Here is a 24,024-nt window from a genome sequence, read left to right on the forward strand (position 1 = left end):
CTTTAAAAACACTTATCCGGGCTGGAAAAAGGCTTAAGTTGTGAAACTGCAGAAATATAACTCATCAAAAATATTTCCATTGACCTGGTCCTCGCACATTTCTCGATTTGCGCAAAATATTTTGAAAGCACCTTTTTTAATTTATCAGACAACACACGTAGCCCAATAATAACGTTTAAGTTGTTATTATTATTATTATTATTATTATTATTATGCCTCTTGTTCTGTTAGATTCTGGGGATCTCTGTATCGACGTCCACCATCTGTGAGCAACTGGTGCCCGAATTGCTCCCTGGGGATTTCAGCCGATAGAAGCGGCCCTGTTTGACACCTGTCGTGTCGTGTCGTGGCGACTAAACGGCTGGGCAGTGTCTGCTCGCGCCCGGCAGCCGATTAACTCATCAAAGCAGACAGAAGAGGAGAATCACGTGCGGCAGAAAGAGCTCTTTCAGATTTTGATTTTAGGCAGCACCTCTCTGGCACGGAAGCATTCTCTCTCTATTGAAGTGCTCGGAAAATAACTGTCACTATTTGAACAGACCGGTGAGTTTTAAACACCTTTGTAAAAATATTGTATAAGACACTTGTATTCCATGTGGTTGAATTAAATACATACTGGTATGTAGATAATTGGTTTTGTGGTACAGCAAATCTCTTTTCTGGCGGTGTCCGCGTATAGAAATAAACGGTAATGCGTTAAAAACGCTCTTTACTAAAGGGGTTTGCAGGAATTAACTTGTAAAAGTTCGGGGTCAAGTTGTTCAACCTCGAGAGAGGAGATGTTTCAGTTGTTTTTTGTTCTCTCTCTCCCTGGTGCTGTGCCAGTGCGCCGATATGCCGCGGCGGTGTTTGAGGTTTGAGCTGCGGAGCCGCAGCTGCTGTTGTCCGGCTCGAGCGGCGCCGCAGACGCGCAGCAGCTGAGCGGCTCTGTCCCGGAGAGCGTCACTGTGTCGTCTTGTTCCAGAAAGTAAATACGGATCTATAAACCAAAGACGTGTGCCCTCAGTGAGTGCGGGTCTCATACCCGCCTAACCGCCTCTTTTTTAAGTGTCCACAAGTGCCCACGGCCTCAGGGTCTGTTTTTATCTATAACAGGTGCTACTGTGCGTAGTTTTTCTCTGACAGATTTCTAGCAGTTTCATATGCGGTGACTGGCATTAACAACGTGTTTTCAACAGTATTTCTGTACCCACCAGTTGTTCCCAGCAATATCCCGACAGCTATCCCTGTCGATTCCTTCATCAGATTTATTTTTTTAACAGGGGGGTCTTCCTTAGCTTCTGCAAATGTTACAGATGTGAATGTCCTGCAGTTTTCGTTTCAGATCACACCGAGATGGTACACTAGTCTCAGGCAATAGTGTTTCCCTAATAGTCTTACCAGCACTCTGCTCCAAGTGCCTAAATAAAGTTGCACCTAAAGCAGGGGACAGAGGTACTGTACATTGTGGTGGGCATTCATTCAACCCACCAGATGTCCACAAACACGTGTTCCACTGTCTTCATCCCCTGAGAGTAGGAAGGTATAATCTGATTTACTCCACAAATCTGAGAACAGAACTGCAGCATGGAGGTGTCCTGTATCAGAAGGGAGCTGTCTATAAGCACCAGAATAATGTGCACAAGCTCCAAATATACATTTACTGTACTTGACCGAACACACTGCTCAGCCTTTCCTTCTTCTTGAACCCAGGCCAGTTGGGTAATGTTTTCTCCTCCCCTCTAAAGCAGATGAACACTTGGAAATACAGTACCCTGCAGCGGTTATACTGAAAACTCTTTTCTTACCAGGCTTTGCCTTGGAACTCATGGACCAAGAGCACATTCTTGGGAGCCTTATGGTGGCAATACCTGTTTATCTGAAGGTGTTTGTGCAGCATGGTGAGGGTAAACTGAAGTCTGCCTGGATCATAATTTGAGTACAGATTAGTAAAGCTGTAGTTGGCTCAACGTATTGACTTGGTGCCTCTTTCTTCCTTAGTTTTGTCAATCTGGGCTCGTCTTCTACCTCCAAAGCTACAGTGACTTATCTGTATGTCCCTACTTGACCAGGTTCTCACATTCTCCCACCATAAAACCCAATCGAAACCTTCATTACAGCTACAGACTCAATATACAACAGTTTCTGTGTCTCAGCTGCCTACAGTGCGTCCCACAGGCCAAGGGTAAGCACATGGCTTTGGTGGAGTCACCTGGCGTGATGTTTGGGAACTGCTGAAAGGTTGTATGCAAATACAAACTGGCTTTTCTGTGGCAGCGGTTCATTTAAATAACGGATAGAGTATGTATTCGCAGGCACATTTCAATTTGTTTGTGTTTCTGAGTCAGCACAGAGACTGGGAGCCTGTTCTGGGTGCTACTGAGTCAAGTGAAGGTGTGGACAGCTGTCCAGACCCCATCTGAATTCCCCTGGGCCCAGCTGTTCTGTAAGAGACAGTTGGTGCTCAGTTGGCTCTTTCTGGCTAATGAAAGGGCTCAATTATTGGAAAGCCCTTGAGGGAGGAGGAGAGGAGGGGGGGGAGAACAGGCTCTGGACTTGTGGCACACCAGCTGACAGTTTAAGAGCCTGCATGTGTATGCAGGTCCTTCTTTCACTGAACAGCTAGGGCTACAGTACAAATAATGGTACAGTCCATATGAGCACCCCTGCTCACTGAACCTACATGGGAGTGCCCCAAGCAGGGATTGCTGGGAAGAAGAAGAGAGACTGGGAATTTGGAGAGTGAGGAAGAAGGAGAAGGACCCTGAAGAGGTGAGTGGGCAAAGCAGCTCAGAGACAGAGAGCCCCTGTGGGTCTGGGGACATTTGCAGGGTACAGGATTCAAGGCCAAGTCCAAGATCCCTGCTTGTCAGGTGCAGTGAGGTCTGAGGTCTGTGATACAGAGGGGGGGGGAGAGGGCATTCTGCCGTGCATAAACAAGGAAATGGGAGAGCAAACGGATAATGAAGACAGGAGGGAAGCCATAGTGGGAGAGGGGGCTTGAAAGTGTGTGGATACAGAAAGCATTTCTGGGGGACTCCATTCTCACATGCCCAGGGAGACTCAGGAAGGAGCTTGCATTGTCTTCATTTGGCTTCTTTAGTTGGTTTCTGTTTGTTCTTTTCTGGCCTCCCAGGCTTGTTTCCAAGTGCTCTGGCTGTCAAACAGGCGGATGTCTGAAAGGGAGAGAAAGCAAACTGTCACTTTCCAGCCATTGTCGAGGCAAACCCCCACATGGCAGGTGCTACACTGCTCACAGTGTAGTTGCTCGAACAGTATATTTGTTTACTTGCAAAGTCTTTAAAGGGCATTGCCAGCCCTTTAAACAAAATGGCTGTTTAACATGGAGGAGAAACAGAAACTCATTTCCTGTTACTGCTGTGGCTGTGTGTGGAGGTTTGTACCACACCACTGACTAATCTGGGCATTTATCTGGGTCAGAAATCCACAGAAGCTACAAAAAAGCCGGAGAATATAGTTCTAGCAGGATGTATACTTGTTTAATTAAAGGGATTTCAGGAAGTGGGCCTGTACTAACTGACACATACCGGCAAGCACTGTTGCCTTAGTAACAGTCAGGGCCCTGGAACAATACCTTCCAACAGTTTTAAAACTATGTTTGCAAGCTTTCAGATGGTGCAAAGTGTTGCTAGAAACGGTACAAGTGTGTGTGCCTGGTAGACAGATACAGACACACCCCCAGGAAACAGTAAACAACTGCTAGTGTACCGTTTTCTGTGCTGACAGTTACTTTCAAGTGCATTCCTGTCTGTCAGTTAGCCCTCAGCTAGACCTTAACTGCCGATCTTATCTCGAGAAGAATTTGAGTAATGTCCCTAATGGCGAAGGGCTTCAGTTAAAAACTCTGGAAAAGGTGTAAGGTTTCGTTTTTAAGAGGCAGTTTTAGTTTGACCTCACTAAGATGGCTGCTGCACTGACTGCTTCTTCCCCTTGTGGGTGTGGAAGTGTCAATATTCTGAATTACAGGCCTCCGATTTTGAGGCGCCAATATGTACCCTGATGTAAAACAAATCTGAGTGTCACTCTGTGGGAAATTAACCCTTTCCACGCTGCCCACTGGCATGTAAGACAAGGAAGCGATGGATTTGCTATCACATCACATACAGTATGAAGCAGAAAAACATATACAGTATAAAAGGAACTGCCTTTCTCACGTTTAGAGATACAGTAAAGAACCAGTTTAAAGATCCAAACTCCCATAAACTTAATGAACAGGCTGGTTCCAATCTTGGCTTAGATCCCAGATAGTCTTTTCTCCTCCCTCCATAATTAAGGTATTTATTTGAAATCAAGAAACCTTCCAAAATTCACAAAAGGAGGCGTTTTAAACAATTAAGACACACCCATTGAGACTTTCCTCCTCACATGTTTAGATTCTGAACTGTGTTGTCCGAAAAGACACTGACAGAATGAGGTCCAGGCTGGTATTTACAATTATCAGACATTGGAAATGTAAAGGGTTAATAAAAGAAACACAACATATGTGTTTTGTTGTATTTAGCTGTAGTGTGTTGCAAGATGTGTCTCATTGCTGGTGCTGAACGGGGGTATAAATGAAAGCAAAAGCCTAAATGTGGAGAGGCCCTGTCTCCCCATGAACATGGAAGAGTTTGGGACAGGGAGAACAGTGAGTTTCACTGGTGCTGAGATGAGTTGTTCTCCTTTATTTTTCTGTTGCCTTTCTGCAGCTTGTGGTTGGTCTGTGCGCAGGGCCACATGTCGCAGCTAGAAAGTCACCAAGGCCTCTGGGCAGTCAGTGAACTCCTGCATTCTCGAGTGAGGCTGGGCAAAAAGCATTCTCTGGGGTTAAACGTGCCTGCCTTCAGGGTTTAGGCTCTGTAGCTCACACACGAGTCCTGCAGATTAAAAGACTTCATGTCCGCTCAGCTTCTCTCGCCTTGAAAGCCTTGTCCTACGTGTGCTGTCAGTTTATCCTGCCAGTGGTCTGTTTAACCTGGCACGGGAGCTATACCAACGAAAGTAAGTTTTAAACCTTGTTTTAACTGCCTCCGAAGGATTTACTACTGTCTTATTAATTCGCCATTCGCTTTTAATGCCGATGAGTAACTTGCAGCTTGTTCTCAATGGGCATAATCTGAGAAGAATTTAAAACACAGAATCATGCACAAAACCGCTATAGGATTTGTTGCATACACAGATTTAAAGAACAGAAAATAAGATAAGTACTGCACATGGTACTGGTTTCCCCATATTCTGATGCCTATTAATGTAAGACAGGACTGGTACAAGCTCTCGGCTTGAGCACAGCCCAGCTGTAATGGTGGTTGTACAGATTAAGCCATCACAGGACACGTACCTTTCTGGTTTGCCTCGCCTGAGTGTCCTCCCTGAGCATGTCTGCGCGCCCAGGCTGACAAGCAACCGAGACGTCCCTGGGCTAGAATCGCTACAAAGAGCCCGCGCTTAATCATTGCGTTCTCTAGTTGGGGAAAACTTGAGTCAACTCAGCCTCATGTAAAAAAAAAAACAGCTTTGTTTTTCGTTCCCTGCAGTCACGTTTCTTTCCTAAAGAAAAGGGAGTGTGGAGCACAGGCTCTTTTAGACCCATAACTGCAGCTTTTTTAAAACCCTTGTGTCGAGGGTTTAAGGTAGAATCCCGCGGTCCTGCTTCAAACGGCTGGGACAGACCTCAGCGCGGCAATCCTTTGGCTGAACTCCCATGAGCCTCTGCGTTTGGGCACTGGAATTCACCATAGATGCCTGAAGAAGCGAAGATCCAGGAAGGACTGAGTTATTTTTTTTTCTTTTTAGCACTTGCCCCTCCTCTTCCTTTCTCAGTCTGCTGTGGGGCAGGATGGGCCCAGCAGACACTGGTTATGTTTCTTAGCTCAGCTTGCTGGTTTCTACCTGTAAAGCCCAGGTGAAAATGACTCCTGATGCTCCTTGTGCAAATACAGTGACTGTGCTGAACAAACAGGAGAAAGCAAACATGTTCTTCAGCACATGTTCAAACTTTGGATGCATTTTGGAAACTGCCATGCGTTTGTCCAATTTACTATTGCAAAGTAACCAGACTGCCTTGGTTTGATAGGAAACTCTATTCTGTTGCAATTTCTAATAATTGTTGCAAATAATAATTGTAACATAGCTTAGCAGAAACACAAAACACAAAATGCTAAATGTTTGTTCTTTTTTCTGTTTGTGCTATGGCCAGTAACAGAAAGATTAAAATAAAAGCCTTCAGAGCTTCCTCATTCCTCAGTGGTTAAATCATAAGCTCCTATAGAAATATTTTCTTTTGCTTGTCTTGTGGTGAAAAGTGTAATAATTTGGTACATTTTGAAATGCGCTAAGGGTTTTCTCAGTAATGCACCCAATTTACCGATCCTTTTGAAATAACTAGATTTACATACTGTATATATTTAAATCAAGGTCATGCATTAAATATTACTTCTTCTAAGTCTAAAAAGCCATTGTGTTTTGTTTTACAGAATCTTGTTATACAGAATCTCTGTGTGGCGTGTACTGTATTTCTCTTTAAAATAAGCCAAGAATAAAGAAAGCCCAAAAGCAGACATTATCTACTATGTATAATACGAGTATAATTCAATATCACTCCTGATGTTTGTGGGTTTATATTTGTTCACTGTTACTGTGAAGGGAGCATGATCCAAACTACGAGCTAGATGGGTCTACTGGTGATATTGACTAGTGGTCATATAGACTACTGTATGCACACACAGACGGAATAAACTGTTAAAGTGAAATATGAGATTCAATCAACAAACAGCAGATATGACAGACATTGAAAACAGAGGAGTTTGTAATCCATATTTCTCAGCTACTTATACAAAAGCATTCTGCACCCTTGTCAACATGCCAGCCCATCAGAACTGTAGTTTTAAATTTTGGCAACTGATGTGCTCTTATAATAATAATTGCTAACACTTCTATAGCGCTTTTCTGGACACTTCACTCAACGCACTTTACAGGTAATGGGGATCCCCTCCACCCCCACCAGTGTGTATCCCCCACCTGGATGATGCACCAGTCCGCTCCCCACACACCAGCTCTCAGTGGGGAGGAGAGCAGAGTGATGAAGCCAGTTCAGAGACGGGGGTTATTAGGAGGCCATGATTGGTAAAGGCCAGAGGGAAACTTGGGCAGGACGCCGGGGTAACACCCCTACTCTTTTTCAAGAAACGCCCTGGGATTTTTAATGACCACAGAGAGTCAGGACCTTGGTTTTACGTCTCATCCGAAGAGACTTTTTACAGTATAGTGACGGGGACACTATATTAGGAGCCACATAGACCGCAGGGTGAGCGCCCCCTGCTGACCCCACTAACACCTCTCCCAGCACCAGCCTCAGCTTTCCCAGGAGTCTCCCATCCAGGTACTGACCAGGCTCACAGCTGCTGAGAGCTGCAGGGTGATATGGCTGCTGGCATTATCTTAATAAAAGGAGCTATTTCTTTTTAAAAGCCTTTGTGTGTTAGTATAGAGTGTGAGTTACTTTGCCAAATCTGTCAAAAACCTGCTAAAATAAAAGTGTCTAATTTCCTCCACAGCCAGGTAAAGCTGTTTTTTCACAAACATGATTGACTGTGTACAAACACATTTCCATTGGTGTCCTAGTTAGGTTCTTGTCACAGTTCAAGTACAACAGCCTATTGCTTACCTGCTTGTTTCTTTGCCAGGTGAAATTTCTCCCAGACAAGAGACATTCCTGGTCACATCTCCTTCATCACTGCTGTCTTTCCGTTCAAGAGGGAAACTGACAACAACAAGGACATCTTTAACGTAAGGAATTATATTTCCATTTCCCTTCATTTGGAATAAACTCTTAGGAATGTACTTACTAATGTAAATTTACTGTGTCCGAAACTCCCACCCTCATTGTCTGACCCTCATTGTCTGAGAGGGGACTGCATGTACATCTGGATTGACAAGCACTCTCAACATTGTTCTTACAGTGAACAAAAACACCCATCAAATGAATTTTGTTCTTGAGTTCAAAAGGCGAAGTCGAACATTTACAGTTCTGCATGCCAACATAAATGTGCTTTATTCAATTTGGTGTGACGAAAATGTTGAAGATCTGGTGGATTGTAGCTGAAACTCATAAGAACATTAGGTTACAAACAGGATACCTTTTGGCCCGTTTAATAATAGCTAACTGATGCAGGGATCTCATCCAGCCATTTCATTAAAGAAGCCAGGGTATCAGCTTCAACAGTATAACTGGGTGACCTGTTCCATACTCCGACAACCTTTTGTGTAAAGAAGTACCCCTGCTTTTCTTCTGGGATTCTGCAGAAGTCCACTGACGTTGGCCTACACCTCCAGGTCACCTTGTGTTTTTCTGTGTTCGGGGTAAAAAAAGGGCTCAGTCCTTTGGCCTATCAGGACAGACAAAGTGAGTGTGGGATGAGCATGTAGCGATTTGCTGGGCTTGCATTTCATTTTTCTTCCACTGCTTTCACAGGTCTGTCAATTTATCCAATATCTGAATTTGGCAAAAATGTGTTTGATGGCCTTAATTAATCCATAACGTATGGTCTACAACGTGGGGTGAAACAGATTGATACAAGACCTGTTTTTGGTAGAAAAGAGCTGCAGAGCAGCTGCAGAAGGGATATGGAATTTTCTATGTTTTAAGGTATTAATTGCTTAAAGAAGTAGAAAACTAATTTCAAATGCTACTTATAAATAGAACAGGCCTGAGTAGACTTGCTTCAGAACTAAAATATTTATCTTCCGTAATATTTGATTGTCATGTGCTCTGCTAAACAAGTGGCAGGCAGCCGACATTCGGATTCCTCTGATTTGTGTGAATGAATTCCTGGTCCTAAGAACACCAATGTCCTGTTCTAACCAATCAGGAGCTTACTTTTCTCATTTGGAATGACTCTTTTTTATTTTCCATGTCAATTCTGAGTGTACTTAGAACAGTAACCAATACTTGAATAGATAGATGGAACTATAAGTCTTTAAAAGCTCACATCAATTTAAAAAGTATTTAGGTTTTGGGTTTGCTTAACTACACTGTAAATGGATGATAGGCACTGTTACACCATTTAAAGTATTAAAAGCTATGTTCTACAAAGGTTAGGGTATTGTTTAGATCATTCTCAGGATTAGGGTTTTCTTACTAACATGCAACTAGTATACAGTAGTGGTTGTTTGTTTTTCATTTATGATACTTTATAAATGCATTTTGTTTTGTTAATGTGTGTTTTTACCATTTATAAGACATTTAGAAATGGCATTTGTAGCCTTGTATTCTAAAGGTGTGACCAAAGTGGCTAATCAATTATTTCCATTAAAGAATTAATGAACTAGAAGCTTCTCTATAATGGAATCGGGACACCTAAACTTGAAAACTACATGCCAGCCTGGGTTTGTGTAGGGGAGTGCTTCCTCAAGACCGCTGTCTGTCTGACTTGCTGACCACCATGCTAAGGGAGCTGAAGTCATTACCTGGAAAAGTCTGCTTCCGCCAGCTGTTTAAAAAACATCAGATACACAGCAGATTGGTAGACCCAGCTCTTGGACAGATACAAGCTGACGTCTCGAGTCAGTAAGATTATACTGTAGGATCAAAGACAATTGCAGTAGTTACCGGAGAGCCAGCACCAGCTGGAGGAAAGAAGCGTCTCTTACTATAGCAGTGTGAGCTCCCAGATGCCCTGGCAAGACCGCGAGATAACTCTCGCATTGCCAGACAAGGACACCTGCTGTTTGGGGAATCAGATTGGACTGATAACAGAGATACCAGGCTCCAGGGGACGATGTCATCTCTGCGTGCCTGGAGAAAGCACTTCTGCTTTCTGAGACAAACTGAAATCTGCCACTTTCTGGGGGAATTGGGATTGGTTGAAAGAGTCCATCACTTCGCTTACAGATGACAGAATTACTTTGCAAGAAGACAGGTGTTCATCCGTTTGTAAAACCTTTGTTAAACATGCCAGATGGAGAAAGCTGATTGCACGGGGCTTCAGGACGTCAGCCTGTGTTGGTGAAGGGGCTGCTGTCTGTGTGAGGTCACTGCCACCTGGCTCTGTGCTTCCATCACGTCCGGGTTTGGAGAAATCTGCTTCCTCAGCTGCTAGGAGAACCTGCATTCATGTCAACACGAATGACAGATGACAACACAATGGCAAATATTATTTTTTCAGTTACAGAAGCAGAAACCTTTCTTTTATGTACCAGCTGAATGAGTTTTCCTTGAGGTAAACTGAAGTAACTCGGATGCAACACCTCTCCAGTGATAGCAACAGCGCATAAATTTGAGCTCTTGAGGCGCTCAGTCAATAAAGATGCATATTTCACAGTTTTCATGGACGTGTCTGAACTACAAGTGCAGGGCAGGCACTAGCTAACGAGGCCACAGAGTTATGAACAGGAAGGAGGTCCACAGCAGGGAACTGCTCCCAAACTGCATTTGCATGAGAGCAAATTTCTAAAGGTTCCCTTTCTCAGATTTGTTTCTATGTGGTTGCACATGATATCTACCGCTGTGGATTCGGCATTTTAAACAACTTTGAGTGTGTTTGTACATTAAAAACCTTGTTTCTCAGACACCCCCTCCATCTGCTGTGCTCATCATCCTCTTTTCTTTATTTGAGTATTCAGTATATTCAGCTTGGCTGTTCCTTCACCTGTCCCCCCAACCCCCCCCGTGTGATAAATGTCTTCCAGCAGGTGTCCTGTCATGCTGCTTGTGAATACACTGACTCCTGTGAATTTCTGTGTCTTTTAATTGCTTAAATCCATTTTAAACTATTCCAGAACAAAATGGGTTTCGTTTTTTCAGACAGCTAATAGGCAGCTATTCTGTTGTCTTTTTAAAAACAAATACACAGGCCTTATCAGACTATATACTGTAAGCACCACCCCTGCTCCACTGCCTTTCTCCCATGGTTCAGTTCAACGGCAGTCCCTGGAACTAGGAACTGCTGAGAGGCAGCATTCTTCCCACCCAATCGAAACTGCTCGTGTGCGTGAGTCACTTCCTCTTCCTGAAGCTAAATATGGTATCATATAGGCGAGGCCTGTCTTACCCATTCAGGACTGAAATGGTGGCTGATAACACGAACAGCAGGAGCTTGTAGGAAGTGAAGAACAACAGTACATATAGAGGTAAGTTCCCAGAACCGAGCAATAGAGCTTTTGCATTGTGACTGTTTAATTGTGTGTTTTGTTGGAAATGAGGAATCAATAGCAGTGCCTTTAGATATTTAACAGCATCTCAGCAGAACGGAGCTGCAGTAAACAGTGAATTCAACCTTGTAATAGCCAGGCTGAGGGGAAGTGAGTGCCCTGGCTGTTGAAAATTACCGCTGTGACAGGCAGTGAAAAACCGTACCCCTTTGTAACAGTGAGTCAGCTCATCTTTTCCGCCTTTTCCCCGAAGAAACGCTTGAAACGTCATCACATCAAACCTCTTTTCACTGCTGCACAAAACCTGGCTTCCTGCGGTGTTCTGAGTGTCTGGAAACTGAAACGCTGTGAAAAAACTGAGCTGCTTTGTCCCTGTAACAGAGACTGACGGACTATGCTAATATAAGAAAGATTCACAGGAGAGAGCGAGCAAAAGACTGCAGAGAAGCCAGGGAAGAGGAGAAAGGGGTGTGGCAGTGTTAGTGTGTAACAGGAGGCAGATTGAGGGTTTTTCTTAAAGAAGCTAAAAAAGCTACATATGACAAGGAAGTCTTGTTCTTAATTTCTGCCCAGCAATATATTCCTCTTTAAAAAGGCCCATAAAATCTTTTTTTTCTGCTTTTTTACAACCTAATCACTGTTCAGTGCATCTTATACTTGGCACATAAACTGTAAACACAGCACACTGACACAATACTGCAGCCAGAATTGAATTATTATATTTTCATGGCAAAAATTAAAGAAAAAAAAACAAATTTCTGAAGCTTTGGAGCATTTTTTCGTTTGCTTCTTCAGAAGTTCTTTAAAGAACACCCAGTTACACCCCTGGTCATGTTTCCCTTTTGTGAGGAGCTTTGTAAAGAAAAGAATTTAAAACACAGCAAAGTGCTTATTTTCAGTACCTGAAACCCTCATGCTTTTTTCCCTGCCTGTCACAGCAAATCCTAGATAATTCTTCAACAGTGACAGCTTTGTAAAGAAGCATTTACTTGACTTTACTGTGCAATTACCAGAGGAATGTTGAAGTCACATACGCAAGTAGGCCACTGTCTACTTGTTCCTATTTCACTGTTAATGGCTGATCCTGGTCTTTTAATATACAATCAATTAATATTTGCTCTGGTACAGGATGGGACTGTGACCTATTTTATCCTTCCCATAAAATAATACAAACTATTCAGCAGCTGTTTCTAGATGGCTCCTAAATATAAAGTGTATGTTTTTGTTGTTTTTAAATAGCTGTATTGGTATAATAGGAAATAATATTTATAATTTCAGTTAGCCCTGTAGATCTTCTGTAGGCAGGTGAACATGCAGTGAGCATTGTTACAGGATGATATAGAGAAGACATCCTGACCAGCTGGTTTCTCCTTTTCCACTCCTTCCAGGTGTGACTTCGGAACGGCCGCCCCCCTCTGCTTCCCCCAGCCATGGGCGACACGGAGAACATCCGGAAGAGCACAGCCAAGGTGCTTTCCTATGTGGAGAAGGTCTCCTCCTTTGCCTCTTCCATCGACCCCCTGTTTGGGATCGTCACCTCCTTGGTCTCCATCGTGCGGAAGGGCATCTACGACGAGGAGACGAACGAGCTGGAGAAGGACTTCCAGGCCATCTACAGCACGCTGGAGAGCATCTCGCAGAAGAACAAGCAGACCCTGAAGCAGATGCGCATCGACGAGATCCATGAGACCTTCACTAAGTACGAGGAGTACATCAAACACCAGTACAAGGCCTTCAACACCATGGTGGAGCTGGTCAAGAGAGACCCCGAGCACAAAGAGAGCCACATGGCAGACTTCCAGGAGACCTATGAGAGGGACAAGGGGGATCTGAGCCTGGACGTGTTCTACCATGGGGTGATGGGCACACGGAGAACTTTTGGCCGCCCGCTGCTCCCTGTCTACATGGAACATTGCGATGGGGACCTTAAGATCATGGAGCACCGGTGCTCCCATCTGACCAACCTCTTCCACGTGGGGCTGGTGGCCCTCATGGGGTACACCGCCGTCATCGAGGACGACGAGGAGGAGGTCAGAGACAAGTGGGCCAAGCGAGTGACCGAAATTCAAGCGAAGATGCAGGAAGTGCTGAGCCAGTGCAAATAGCCTCAGGGCACGTGCCCAAGGGCACCCAAGGAAGACCAAAACCCAAAAACTAATCATTCCTTGATTCAAAATGATCTTGGGAGGCAATATCCAGATGGGACTTGGATAAACTCCAGGAAATTCATTGATTCATCTTCCGATACCGTTTGTAACCCTCAGCGGGTGACAGTCTGATCTCTTGTGGCAACTGTCTTCATTATCTATTATAAAAAAAAACTAAAGAAGAATTCAACAGGAAACCCAAAGCAGCTCACTGAAAACTTTGCACCACAGCCACTTTGTACTATTTTCTTTATTTTTAAATCTTGTCTCATGTGGAATGTGTCATTAATGAATGCCTTAAATAAACAGAAATAATTCTAAATCTCTCTAGCCTTCTTTGTGATTTCATGAGACGGAATTATATAATGTCATAAAATGAGCACAGCAATATACTGTACTTCAAACAAAAATAGACTAAAATTGTAATACTCAAGTGGGTTGAGGGGCACGCATAAAGTAATTCCGCAACTTTTTTTTCTGTTAAACTGTATTGAAGAAAAGTGAAACCAGAAGATTTGCTGGTTCAGTGCTCATCCATTTTCCAAGTTAAATCTTTCACCACTTCATCTTGTGAGAATTAGCATCTCTAAGCATATGGGGAATCACGTTTTGGGAGACCCTTGCAAAAAATGGTTTGAAGGACAGATATAATGTTGGATTCGTTTATTCTTTATGACCCCAAAATTACTGTTTACTATACAACCCAGTCACGTGACTGAAGCGGATACTCTGGTTTCCTTCCAAGTACAGCTGCACCACCATGGAGACCACAGATTGTTATACATTTTATATAGGAGGATGCAATCTCTACAGCTTTACACACCACACTGACCCACCTGGATAAAAAGAATACCTATGCAGGAATTCTGTTTATTATCTTTAGTTCAGCATTTAACAACATCATACCCATAAAACTTGTTACCAAGCTCTGGGCTCTGGGTCTAGATACCACCCTCTGTAGCTGGATCATGGACTTCCTCACCAGCAGACCCCAGACTGTCAGGATTGGCAACCTCACCTCCAACATGCTCACCCTTAACACCAGTGCCCCTCAAGGCTGTGTGCTCAGCCCACTGCTTTACTCCCTATTCACCCATGACTGTACTGCCAAGTTCAGCACAAACACCATCATTAAGTGTGCTGACGATACCACAGTCCTGGGCCTGACAACAACGACAACTGCCTACAGGGAGGAGATAAAACAACTTGCAGACTGGTGCCGAACCAACAACCAATGTCTCAACATCAGCAAAACTTCAGGAGACAGGGAAAAGTCCACTCCCCCATTTACATCGAAGGATCTGTGGTGGAGATGGTGAATAACTTCAAATTTCTAGGTGTTCACATCACTGAGGACCTCACATGGGCACTCAACACCTCCAGTCTCATCAAGAAGGCACAACAGCGGCTGGACTTCCTGAGAAGGCTGAAGGAAATATGCCTGCATCCACGGATCCTCACCAACTTCTACAGATGGACGGTGGAGAGCATACTGACCAGCTGCATCACAGTCTGGTACGGCAACTGCACCGCATCCGACCGCAAGGCCCTGCAGCGGGTGGCCAAAACTGCCCATCACATCATCGGCAGTTCCTTACCATCCATCCAGGAAATCTACAACACCATGTGCCTGAAAAAAGCCCCTGAAATCATGACTGACTCCACTCACCCCAGTCACAACTTGTTCGTTGTGGTTCTGGGTTCCGGACGATCCAGTCACACACAACAAGACTCTGAAATAGCTTCTTCCCCAGAGCCGTCAATCTGGTGACCCCCCCACAACCACTCACCAAACTGTGATCTCTCCTCACTTCTTCCTGTACCACACAACGACTGTACACCTACACCACTACATGCAACATACCTCCAACAATCGAATGTAAGCCGAACTTGAACATAAAACTGTACTTGATTGAGTTGTACTATTTGATAAGTCGCTGTATTATTTTGCACTGTTTGCTCTGGTTGTGTACTTTTGCACAGTTTTTGACAGATATGGGTACTGTCATACCGGTACCATACTCATTGTTTACATTGTTATTGTGTTTACTGTCTATTGTCTGCTGTTGTGTATATACTGCACCTGAGAGACTAATGAGAAACACTTTTCATTATTACTATGCACCTGTGTAAGTACGGTATAATGACAAATAAAGTTGAATTGAATTGAATAGGACAGAATTATAATAATTGTTTACAACATTATTAGTCTCAGATGCCCGTTGTATTAAAATCATTTATGGTAAAATCATTTATTTATAAGCCTTCAAAATAAGATGCTGCCATTTGCACCGCTCCAGATCAGCTACACGACAAGGCCACCTGCTGAATCCTATAGTAATGGTGAAAAAGAGTAATTAATCCGCCACATTTTCTGCCACGTGTTCTAAAGCAACCTAACTCCCACCATATATCCCAAACAATCTAAATTATCCCCACCTGAAAATGTGAATCATAGCTATCCGCAAATTAATTAAGAAACAGTGTGCCTCATGTGAACCTACTGTACTGTATATACAGAGCATTAAGGCCTTAACTCCCTCTAGTGGCAGGCCAGCGGGGGGAGAGGAAGTATTCAGTATCAGAAGTAAAGGAAAAATATATGTAACACAGAGGCACTTCTAAAATTGTGGAAAAAATTACATTGATTATTCAAAATAAGCACTCTGCACTTCTGCATTGTTAGAATACTTCAACTACAGCTGTTTCCTGCTCTCCTCACAGGCACTACTGCCTGCCTTCCAGAAGAAGCCATGTCTGAAATCCTGGAGGACCGAGAGAAGCTGAAGAAGGGGCTGGTGAAGGTGCTGCAGTGCGTGGCCACCATCTCCTCGGCCGCCGCCGTGGTGAACCCCATCTTCGGCATCGCGGGGTCCCTGATCAGGGTGGTGCTGCACCAGATCGACGACGAGGACATCAAGACCCTGAAGAAGGAGTTCAACAGCGTCCACAAGGCCCTGGACGACATCTCCCAGCAGAACCGCAACGCCCTGCTGCAGATCAAGAAGGAGACGCTGGACGGCCAGTACTCCAAGGTGGAGGAGAACATCAAGAACCAGTTCCGCAAGTTCATGGAGCTGGTGGAAGCCAAGCCGGAGCACCAGAGCAGGAAGAGAGAGGATTTCGAGGAGCATTTCGCCAACGACCTGGGCGACCAGAATCTGCACACCCTGTACGATGGCGTGATGGGTAAACCCAAGCTCTTCAGCAAGCCCATCCTGGAGGTGTACATGAAGCACTCCCATGGGGACCGCAAGGTGATGGAGCGCCTCTGCACCCGCCTGACCTACCTCTTCTGCATCGGGCTGATCGCGCTCATGGGCTACGCGGCCGTCATCGGCGATGACGAGGAGGAGCTGAGCGAGGAGTGGGCCGAGAAGATGGAGAACGTGCAGGAGCGAATGCAGGAGGTGCTGAGGAGGTGCAAGTGAATCCTCTGCCCCAGAACACGCGCCCCTTCCCCGAACTGATGATCGACACCCCACCCTCCCTGTTCCAAAGGAAAGCGGCATGAAAGCACTGCAAAAGAAGGTAGCAGCTAGAGTTGGGGCTGACAGAAAAATGATGACATACTTTCATCTTTCCTTTGAAACGGGTAATAGATGATGGCCAATTTATATACCGATTAGTACTATCAACATCTTTCTAAATGGCTGCTTTCTATGTGCATCTAGATTGACATAGCATTTTTTCTGCTTAGATTATTTTGCATGCTACCTATTTCAGCATGGCAAGTTGGAGGACTGTCTTGAGATGTTTTCTTGCCTGGCAGGCGGATTATAGTTGTCTATGATCCAGCATGTCCAGCTGTGGACTGTGGCTGCCTTTGAATTATTTTCTTCAATGTTACCATGAACCGAATTAATCAGGCTTAATTACATGCCGAAATACCCTAGTGAAAAAAATCAGGTGTTGGGCCTTCATTTTGCAAATCTTCTCTATAGCACTATACTGCCTGTAGTTAAGCTTTTGATTAGTATTTCAGAAGCCATTGCTGCTGGAATAGTTAAATACCCTGGTCCACAGTCATCTAATCAGAAAGAACAGCAGAGTCAAGCTGGACACATACAGTATATAGCATCCTCACAGTGAGGAACCAAAATAAAAGAAGCAGCCAGTGACACGAGCTATTCGTACACTATTCCTGCACTACATCATTATTTTTATATGTTTATGTGCTTTAATCTGATACAGAAATAATGCATAAATACTCTACATTTAACAGACCATATTACTACCAGCCAATATGAACACATCACACTGCACTATATATGTTATGAAAGAGCTTTTATCTCCTTGTGAAACCACAAAACACAGCGCAGACACTCTAGACCAGGGGAACATCACATCCTCATCTAGGTTTGGTTGGCTTTGTCCACTAGCATCTACTCTACAGTAAACCAGGCTCTTCACTGCTGCTGCACAAACACTAATTCCATTTAACTGCCACACAAAACAGGTCCTTAAATATTATAACACCTAGTATCTGATTTATAAAGAACTTCTTGAGAATTATAAAAAGCAAATGTTCTTTCCAGCTGTGAAATACAGAAGACAACTCCAGTTTAGACTCATCTCCAAATACTGTTATAAGTTGAAATAACAACTGACACTTTTTAATCTCTTGTTTCATCCTCACCTAATACAGGCAAATCTCTTCACAGCATAAACCCTGAATTAAAGTTCCTTGTGTCTGTCTAGGGAGAATTGAGAAACACTACATTTAATATATATGAGAGAAAATTAACAAATTATTTTGTTCCAAATGTCTGCTTATTTGTGTCTTGCAAAATTTAAATAAATCAAGCACCTTATTCTTTAAACATTTTAAAGCATTTTAAGCTAAAGCAAACATTTTTCCAGTTTTTCACAATCAAATGGAAACATCCAAACCTTTGAGCTAGCAGTTGGACGGACTAATGCAGTACAGTGTAATTGTGATAATTCCTTTACAACTAGCAGTACAGTAGGTGAAACACTAATAGTTTTACTATTTACTAATTCACTAATTACATCAAAATATTTTGTTCTTCACAATGTAGATGACAAAATTCATTTATTTTTTAAAATTTCATTCTGAATGTCAATATTCTTTTAAAAACATGTTAGAAATCTATTTTTATGATTTACTAGACTATTGTGATCTTCTAAACGCGACATGGTTTGTAAGAGGTTTCTCATGTCTGCTCTGCAGGAGGCCATACCGGAATTGTGTTCAATACTGAAATTAAATGTTTATAAATTAATACCTGGTAGGTTAGGTTGACTGGATGTATATTTTTGCACCATCTCAATTTATTTCTGTCTTTTGTTACTGCGCTCTACAGTATATCTGCAGGACTGAAAATGTCATGCTGTCATACAGAATAAAATCTCACTTCTGATTGTATGAATGTCATTATATATAGCTCAAGTCATGCATCCTTGCTGTTGCATTCATGATGCATTTGAATGTAAGCACAGATATGCAGTGGGGTTCGTTTTTACAGTATACATACTGTCTTAGCTTATACCACTCGATGCAAGATGACTGGTGAATGTCAGTCTTGTTTCCCTTCTGCTGACATCCACAGCCTGAGAGTCCAAATAGCATCTTCTATGTTCACAATATGGAGGAGTGAAAATGTACAACCAGTGTCTCCACTCATCCTATCCTAATCAAGGTACCATGTACCTACCATGTGCTGTAACCATGTACAACATGCATCTCCACTGATGCAGGTGTGATGACCTAGAATGTACTATCAAGCGGAGTGGATTCAGCTGAGTGAAATGTAACTACATGCCCTGTCAAATAAAGAAGAGCCACCTTGGATTACAACTCCATTTTGAGATGAGATATTTTGTTGTTTACAGCCAACAGCGTCAAAATTCCTTAGAAAGAGAGAGTCTTTATTAGCCCTGAGGGTGCAGTCAGGTTCCTCTGAAATGGAACACAAATGGAACTCATTTTTGACTTTATAAATAATGGCACCAGCTCTTATGCCTGAACTACCACCCCCAAACTGCCAGGACGAAAAATCAATGAGGGGGAAGAATAAAGTCTTTCAGGCAGACCCCTCAAGAGATCGCCGAATAAAGTTTGAAATGATGTATTGACTCCACCCCCAAAAGCTGGCCTGACTTTCCATTGTGTCCCTGCCTACCATAACTAATTCAATATCAAGAAGAGGTGTCAGCTCCTTATCTTATTCACAGGAAGCAGAAGGACAAATCTGAAAATTAGGTATTGGTCTCGTCTTGTTTGTTCAATTAATCAATTTCGGACTTTTAACCCAAAATGATGGCCTTGGTTAGGATAGCAGTACAGAAATGTTTCAAATTGAATGACGATACTAAAATTAAAGAATAACAAAGCTCAACTTTGTTTGTGAAATAAAGTATTGCTAATTTTTTCAGTCTTAAGGTTCTGGTTCAATTAATTTCAGTCTAAGGTGAGCAAGTTCATTAGTGTCCAGCAAGATTTTAAAATCCTGCACATGTGGTCTAATACCCCAAACAAAATCCATACATAATTAATTCAATATCCAAATCTAGTTTCTATGCAGGCTGTAACCATGTTTGTGGTTTGTCTTTCTTGCCGAATGTAAAATTGTATAATGACAAGGAAAGACTGAATTCTGTTTTTATTGTTCTATGTCCGCTAAGAAACAGGTTAACATGTCACATGTAATTCCGATTATTTTCTGTATCAGCCTGCTGTTGTTTTTACTCTTGATGGTTTTTAATTTCGAAAGAGCCATTCGTACACTAAATGAGCTGTTAGTGTTGTTTGTATCCTTGAAGCCCTGTGCTCTCCTGTGTCCACCCAAGCTCAGCCTGGATGACTGGAACCTGCCAATAGTGCCTCTTCTTTATGTAAAATTACTCATGTGAAATTCTGCTTTAAGCTTCAGAATAGTCTCTCTCCTATACCAGGTCTGGAACACTACAGTACATAAGAAATGTATGTTATTTTTTAAAATCATGTTGGTCTATATGTTGTATTCCTCTATAATCAGTTATCATACTCAGTGATATGCGTGTCATGCAGGTATATGTTGTAACCAGATATTGTGCTTGTCTTTTGGTTTCAACTAGAATGAACTTTCAAAAATAGCAGCTGCCTTGAAAGCACTTATTCACAGAATTCACAGAACCTGATGTATGATTAAGTTCTTTTCTTCCAATACTGTTTCAATTTGTTCTTCTTTTTTTAATTCATTATGTCTGACTGCAACCATGAGACAATAATATCAATAAAAATATATGGGGAAAACAAAACATTATTTTATGTCTAATTTTATGTTTTCACATAATTATTTGATTCCATCACTGGCACCTTTTTTGTACAGTAAATTTGAAGTCCTCCCTAAAAATATCTTTCTAAACTCTTAGATACCAATTCATAAGAATGGCCATATATTTCTAAGAAGAGAAATGCAGAAACTTTAGATGTTTTTTTCCCCGTCTGCGTTCCAGTCACTGAAAGTAATGATTCATTATTCTGCATCAGGTGTTAGGGTTAAGCATCCTCTCCCCAGGGTGCTAAACACCCTCCTGCTCCAACACCAGTGTGCACAGTTCTGGGTCTACAATTGTCAGTTTGATTTCTACTGTATTAAAAAACAGATGGATACCGTAATACGTATTTACATTTGTCTTTCAAGGTTAATGGCTGAATGTAAAAAAAAGTTTTCTTTTATTCAGAATTTAGATTCGAAACCTAAATTGGAAACAGACTAAAATAAAGTTGAACTCCGTTAATCAGTAACTGGAAGAATAAGAGTGAATTAACTCTCTAGTTCAATAATCAGCTTGAGCTGTGAGTGAGAAAAGAAACCCCAGACACTGGGACAGGATCTCCAGTGTCCCCAAGGCTGCGAGCGCTTGGGGAGTCACTGGAGGGGCCGGATCCCACTGTGGAGGAGACCCAGCTCTGCGGGTTCCTGCAGCTGGTGGACGTCAAGCCAGAGAACAAGCAGTGCAGGAGGGAGGAGATCAAGGAGAACTGACATTGTTCTGTGTGACCGGAATCTGTGCTCACTGCAGGAAGCTCTGACAGCAGGCCCAGGCTTGTGACTAACCCAGCCTGGAGGGCTGCATCAAGGAGAGTGCTTTAACGAGCCTGGTTGGAAATTATTTGTACTGGAATAGCTTGTCTCCCTGGGAAAAGAATTATCTGACCAGAAAGGGCACGCAAAGACAATACTATTTTAAAATTTTAAATGGGTTGATTTTTGTCAATGTTTTTATGCGTCATATCCTAGGATTTGAAGTGTAGTGCTACAATTAATCTGAGTTGCTTCATTTTTAGTCCAGCCACAAGGTGTCAGCAGTCTAACACAGTGCATCACTAAAGCACGACTGCACCTTGGAATTGAGATTTTGAATGTAATTTTACAAGATGAATCTATTCAAATATGCACTTAAAAGTTCATGAATAATTATGACTGTAACTTAAGCTATGTATAAGCAATATGCAAATATATTACTTTCATAAATATCCTTCTGTATAATGGACTCGCTATCTCCATCTCAAATTACTCTACCAAGAGAAAACCCAGCGCTCCTACAATACCTGATCATGATCCAGCCTCTTAGAATGATCGTACAATATGTTACTGAATAAAATAATGAATAATGTAAACTGGAAAATGCAATGTAAAAATGCTGGTTAAATTACTCTTAAAGTCAGATATAAAGTACAAAACTAAATCCATCCTTAACAGCAAGAACACTAATCATAATCTGAGGAATGTGATTTGTATAGCTTAGAGCATTCTTGAATCTGAGATTGAGGTGATCATGGCAGGTATTCAAAGTCCTGAAAAGTCAATACTCAACTCGGTTGACTATTTCATTTGTGCATTTAATCATGTGCTATACTTCAAAACCTAAATTATAATGACGGCTGTAAAAACTGAACACCACGAGTCATACAACATAGAGTTCTTTGCCACTCGGTCAATTCACCCCCATCCAGTACCTTTTTATGGTAATATAGTGTTTGAGTTATATTACGAAACTTAGCATGACAATTAAGTTTGACCATATATGTCCCACGACTGTTGTTAAGAATATTTCCTCTGAACTGGCATCATCTTAGATAAATATCAACTTAGTTCCGCCAAGTTCTCCATTTTTGGAGACAATAACCATAATGCAGAGGTCATGTTGACGTATTTACAGTAATTGCCAGAATACTGTAAGCATTTTCCAACACTTTTATATTTTGTAACTATCTAAAACAATAACAAAGGTGAAAACTTCAAGCGTTTTTGTAGTCAGCATTACATCAACAAACCTTAATGTTTATTTTCATTATTTAATTTGTACTTCTAAGGATCCATTTCCTAAGCACCTTAACCAGTACAAGGTTGCAGAGAAGCCAGAGCCTAACCTGGCAAGCAATGGGATCAAGGCCAGTCCATCACAGGACACACACCGACCCAGACACACACACTCACACCAGGGCCAATTTCTGAGCTGAATATTGCAGAAGCTACACCAGCAGAGCTCAGCTCCTGTCCCCAAGGGGGCGCTGTCCAGCAGGGTATACAGGTCTCTATAAACCTCCATCTTCCAAAGAGCAAGGAAAGACTTCAGCTTCTTGCTTAAACACACGATACGTTCAATTAGGTAGTTAAGCGAGAAAGAAAGAACACTTCATGCCTCCCAGGATAGGAGTCTTGGAGCCAAGAGATAAACTAATGTGGCCATGAATGTCATCAGATCATCCTGGAATCTAGTAAGAGGAGCTGGAGTTCCTTCAGGGCTGTTGAGCTTAGACAGATAAGAACTAAGCTCTCTCAGCCCCAACCCCTATTCTATCAATTGTAACTCATGCAATAAAGATTGGTTAGAGACGGCCCACATTTCAAATAAAAACTATACTGTATTCAGCAGGTTTTTAAACATCATACTCAACCATCAGTGTTTCCATTATTACAAATGTATCTTTCTGTTTGGCCTGGTTAATCTGCTGGTTTAGGAAGCACCTGCAGGGTTGCAGAGACCAGCACTTTTATTTGGAAGGACTATTCATGTTTTCACCATCCAACCATTTTCTACTGTTACGTCCCCAATATGGCTCAGTCCAGGGGCGAATGGGGACTAAGATACGAGCCAGGGTTTAACAGACAGAAAAACACACAACTACGTGTAGGATGTACCCTAGGAAGTAAAAAAAAACACACGGGTAAGTGAACAAAAAAAACAGCTAACTACACTATTCTACAACACAATTACACGCTAAACCTGTCTCCAGAGGAAAGGGTGTAATGGAAAGTTAATGAGAAAAAGTGTTTTATCCTAAAAATGTTGTTTATGGACAGAGCTGTGCTGCAGAAGCAGCTGGATACTTAGAGAAAAGTGTGATAGCACCCAGCTCGTCAAGGGCACGGGATGTTTTAATAATGTTTATCTCTGCTGCTTGAAGAAGGGAGTATGAGAAACTATTTGAATAACTGCTCTTCTTTGCTAAAAGCAAAAACCTATAAGGAATGGAAAATTACTGCTTTGCCTGTCCTTGAGGTGTTGCCTCAGCTTAAAAAAAGATATAAAACAAGGGCTCTCCCTGCTTGCTTTTGAATCAGCTTTCACGTTTCTGCACAGACGGGTGATGGCTTTTTCCCAGATTGCAATATGAATAAAGACCTTACTGAGTGAATGAGGACACCTCTCCTGGCTCTTCTTCGATAAAATTCCACGACAATCTTCGGCGACGAGGATGGGATCACAAACCTGATTGCGGACGGCTATTGGAACT

The 24,024-nt window shown here is 42.5% G+C and overlaps 1 protein-coding gene and 1 long non-coding RNA gene across 5 annotated transcripts; one reads left to right on the plus strand and one right to left on the minus strand.

Annotated features, from left to right (window-relative positions):
• Positions 1-453: 453 nt before the first annotated feature.
• On the minus strand, positions 454-7,734 carry LOC138225335 (uncharacterized). Its single transcript, XR_011183852.1, has 2 exons — positions 7,643-7,734; positions 454-3,155 (listed from the first exon to the last, which is right to left on the minus strand). It is a non-coding gene; the product is annotated as an uncharacterized lncRNA (long non-coding RNA).
• On the plus strand, positions 2,322-20,537 carry LOC102697128 (protein rapunzel-like). 4 transcript variants are annotated; one of them, XM_015336699.2, is made up of 4 exons: positions 2,324-2,751; positions 7,662-7,764; positions 11,012-11,106; positions 12,516-13,600. In XM_015336699.2, the coding sequence occupies exon 4, from the start codon at positions 12,558-12,560 to the stop codon at positions 13,230-13,232; it is 675 nt and encodes a 224-aa protein (XP_015192185.1). In that variant the 5' UTR covers positions 2,324-2,751; positions 7,662-7,764; positions 11,012-11,106; positions 12,516-12,557; the 3' UTR covers positions 13,233-13,600. The 4 variants fall into 4 exon arrangements, with proteins under 4 accessions (XP_006641909.1, XP_015192185.1, XP_015192186.1 ...); XM_015336700.2 differs by having other exon boundaries at positions 11,036-11,106; XM_006641846.3 differs by lacking the exon at positions 11,012-11,106 and having other exon boundaries at positions 2,322-2,751.
• Positions 20,538-24,024: the final 3,487 nt, after the last annotated feature.

This window comes from Lepisosteus oculatus, chromosome 27 (genome assembly GCF_040954835.1).
Source record: "Lepisosteus oculatus isolate fLepOcu1 chromosome 27, fLepOcu1.hap2, whole genome shotgun sequence".
Taxonomy (NCBI): domain Eukaryota; kingdom Metazoa; phylum Chordata; class Actinopteri; order Semionotiformes; family Lepisosteidae; genus Lepisosteus; species Lepisosteus oculatus.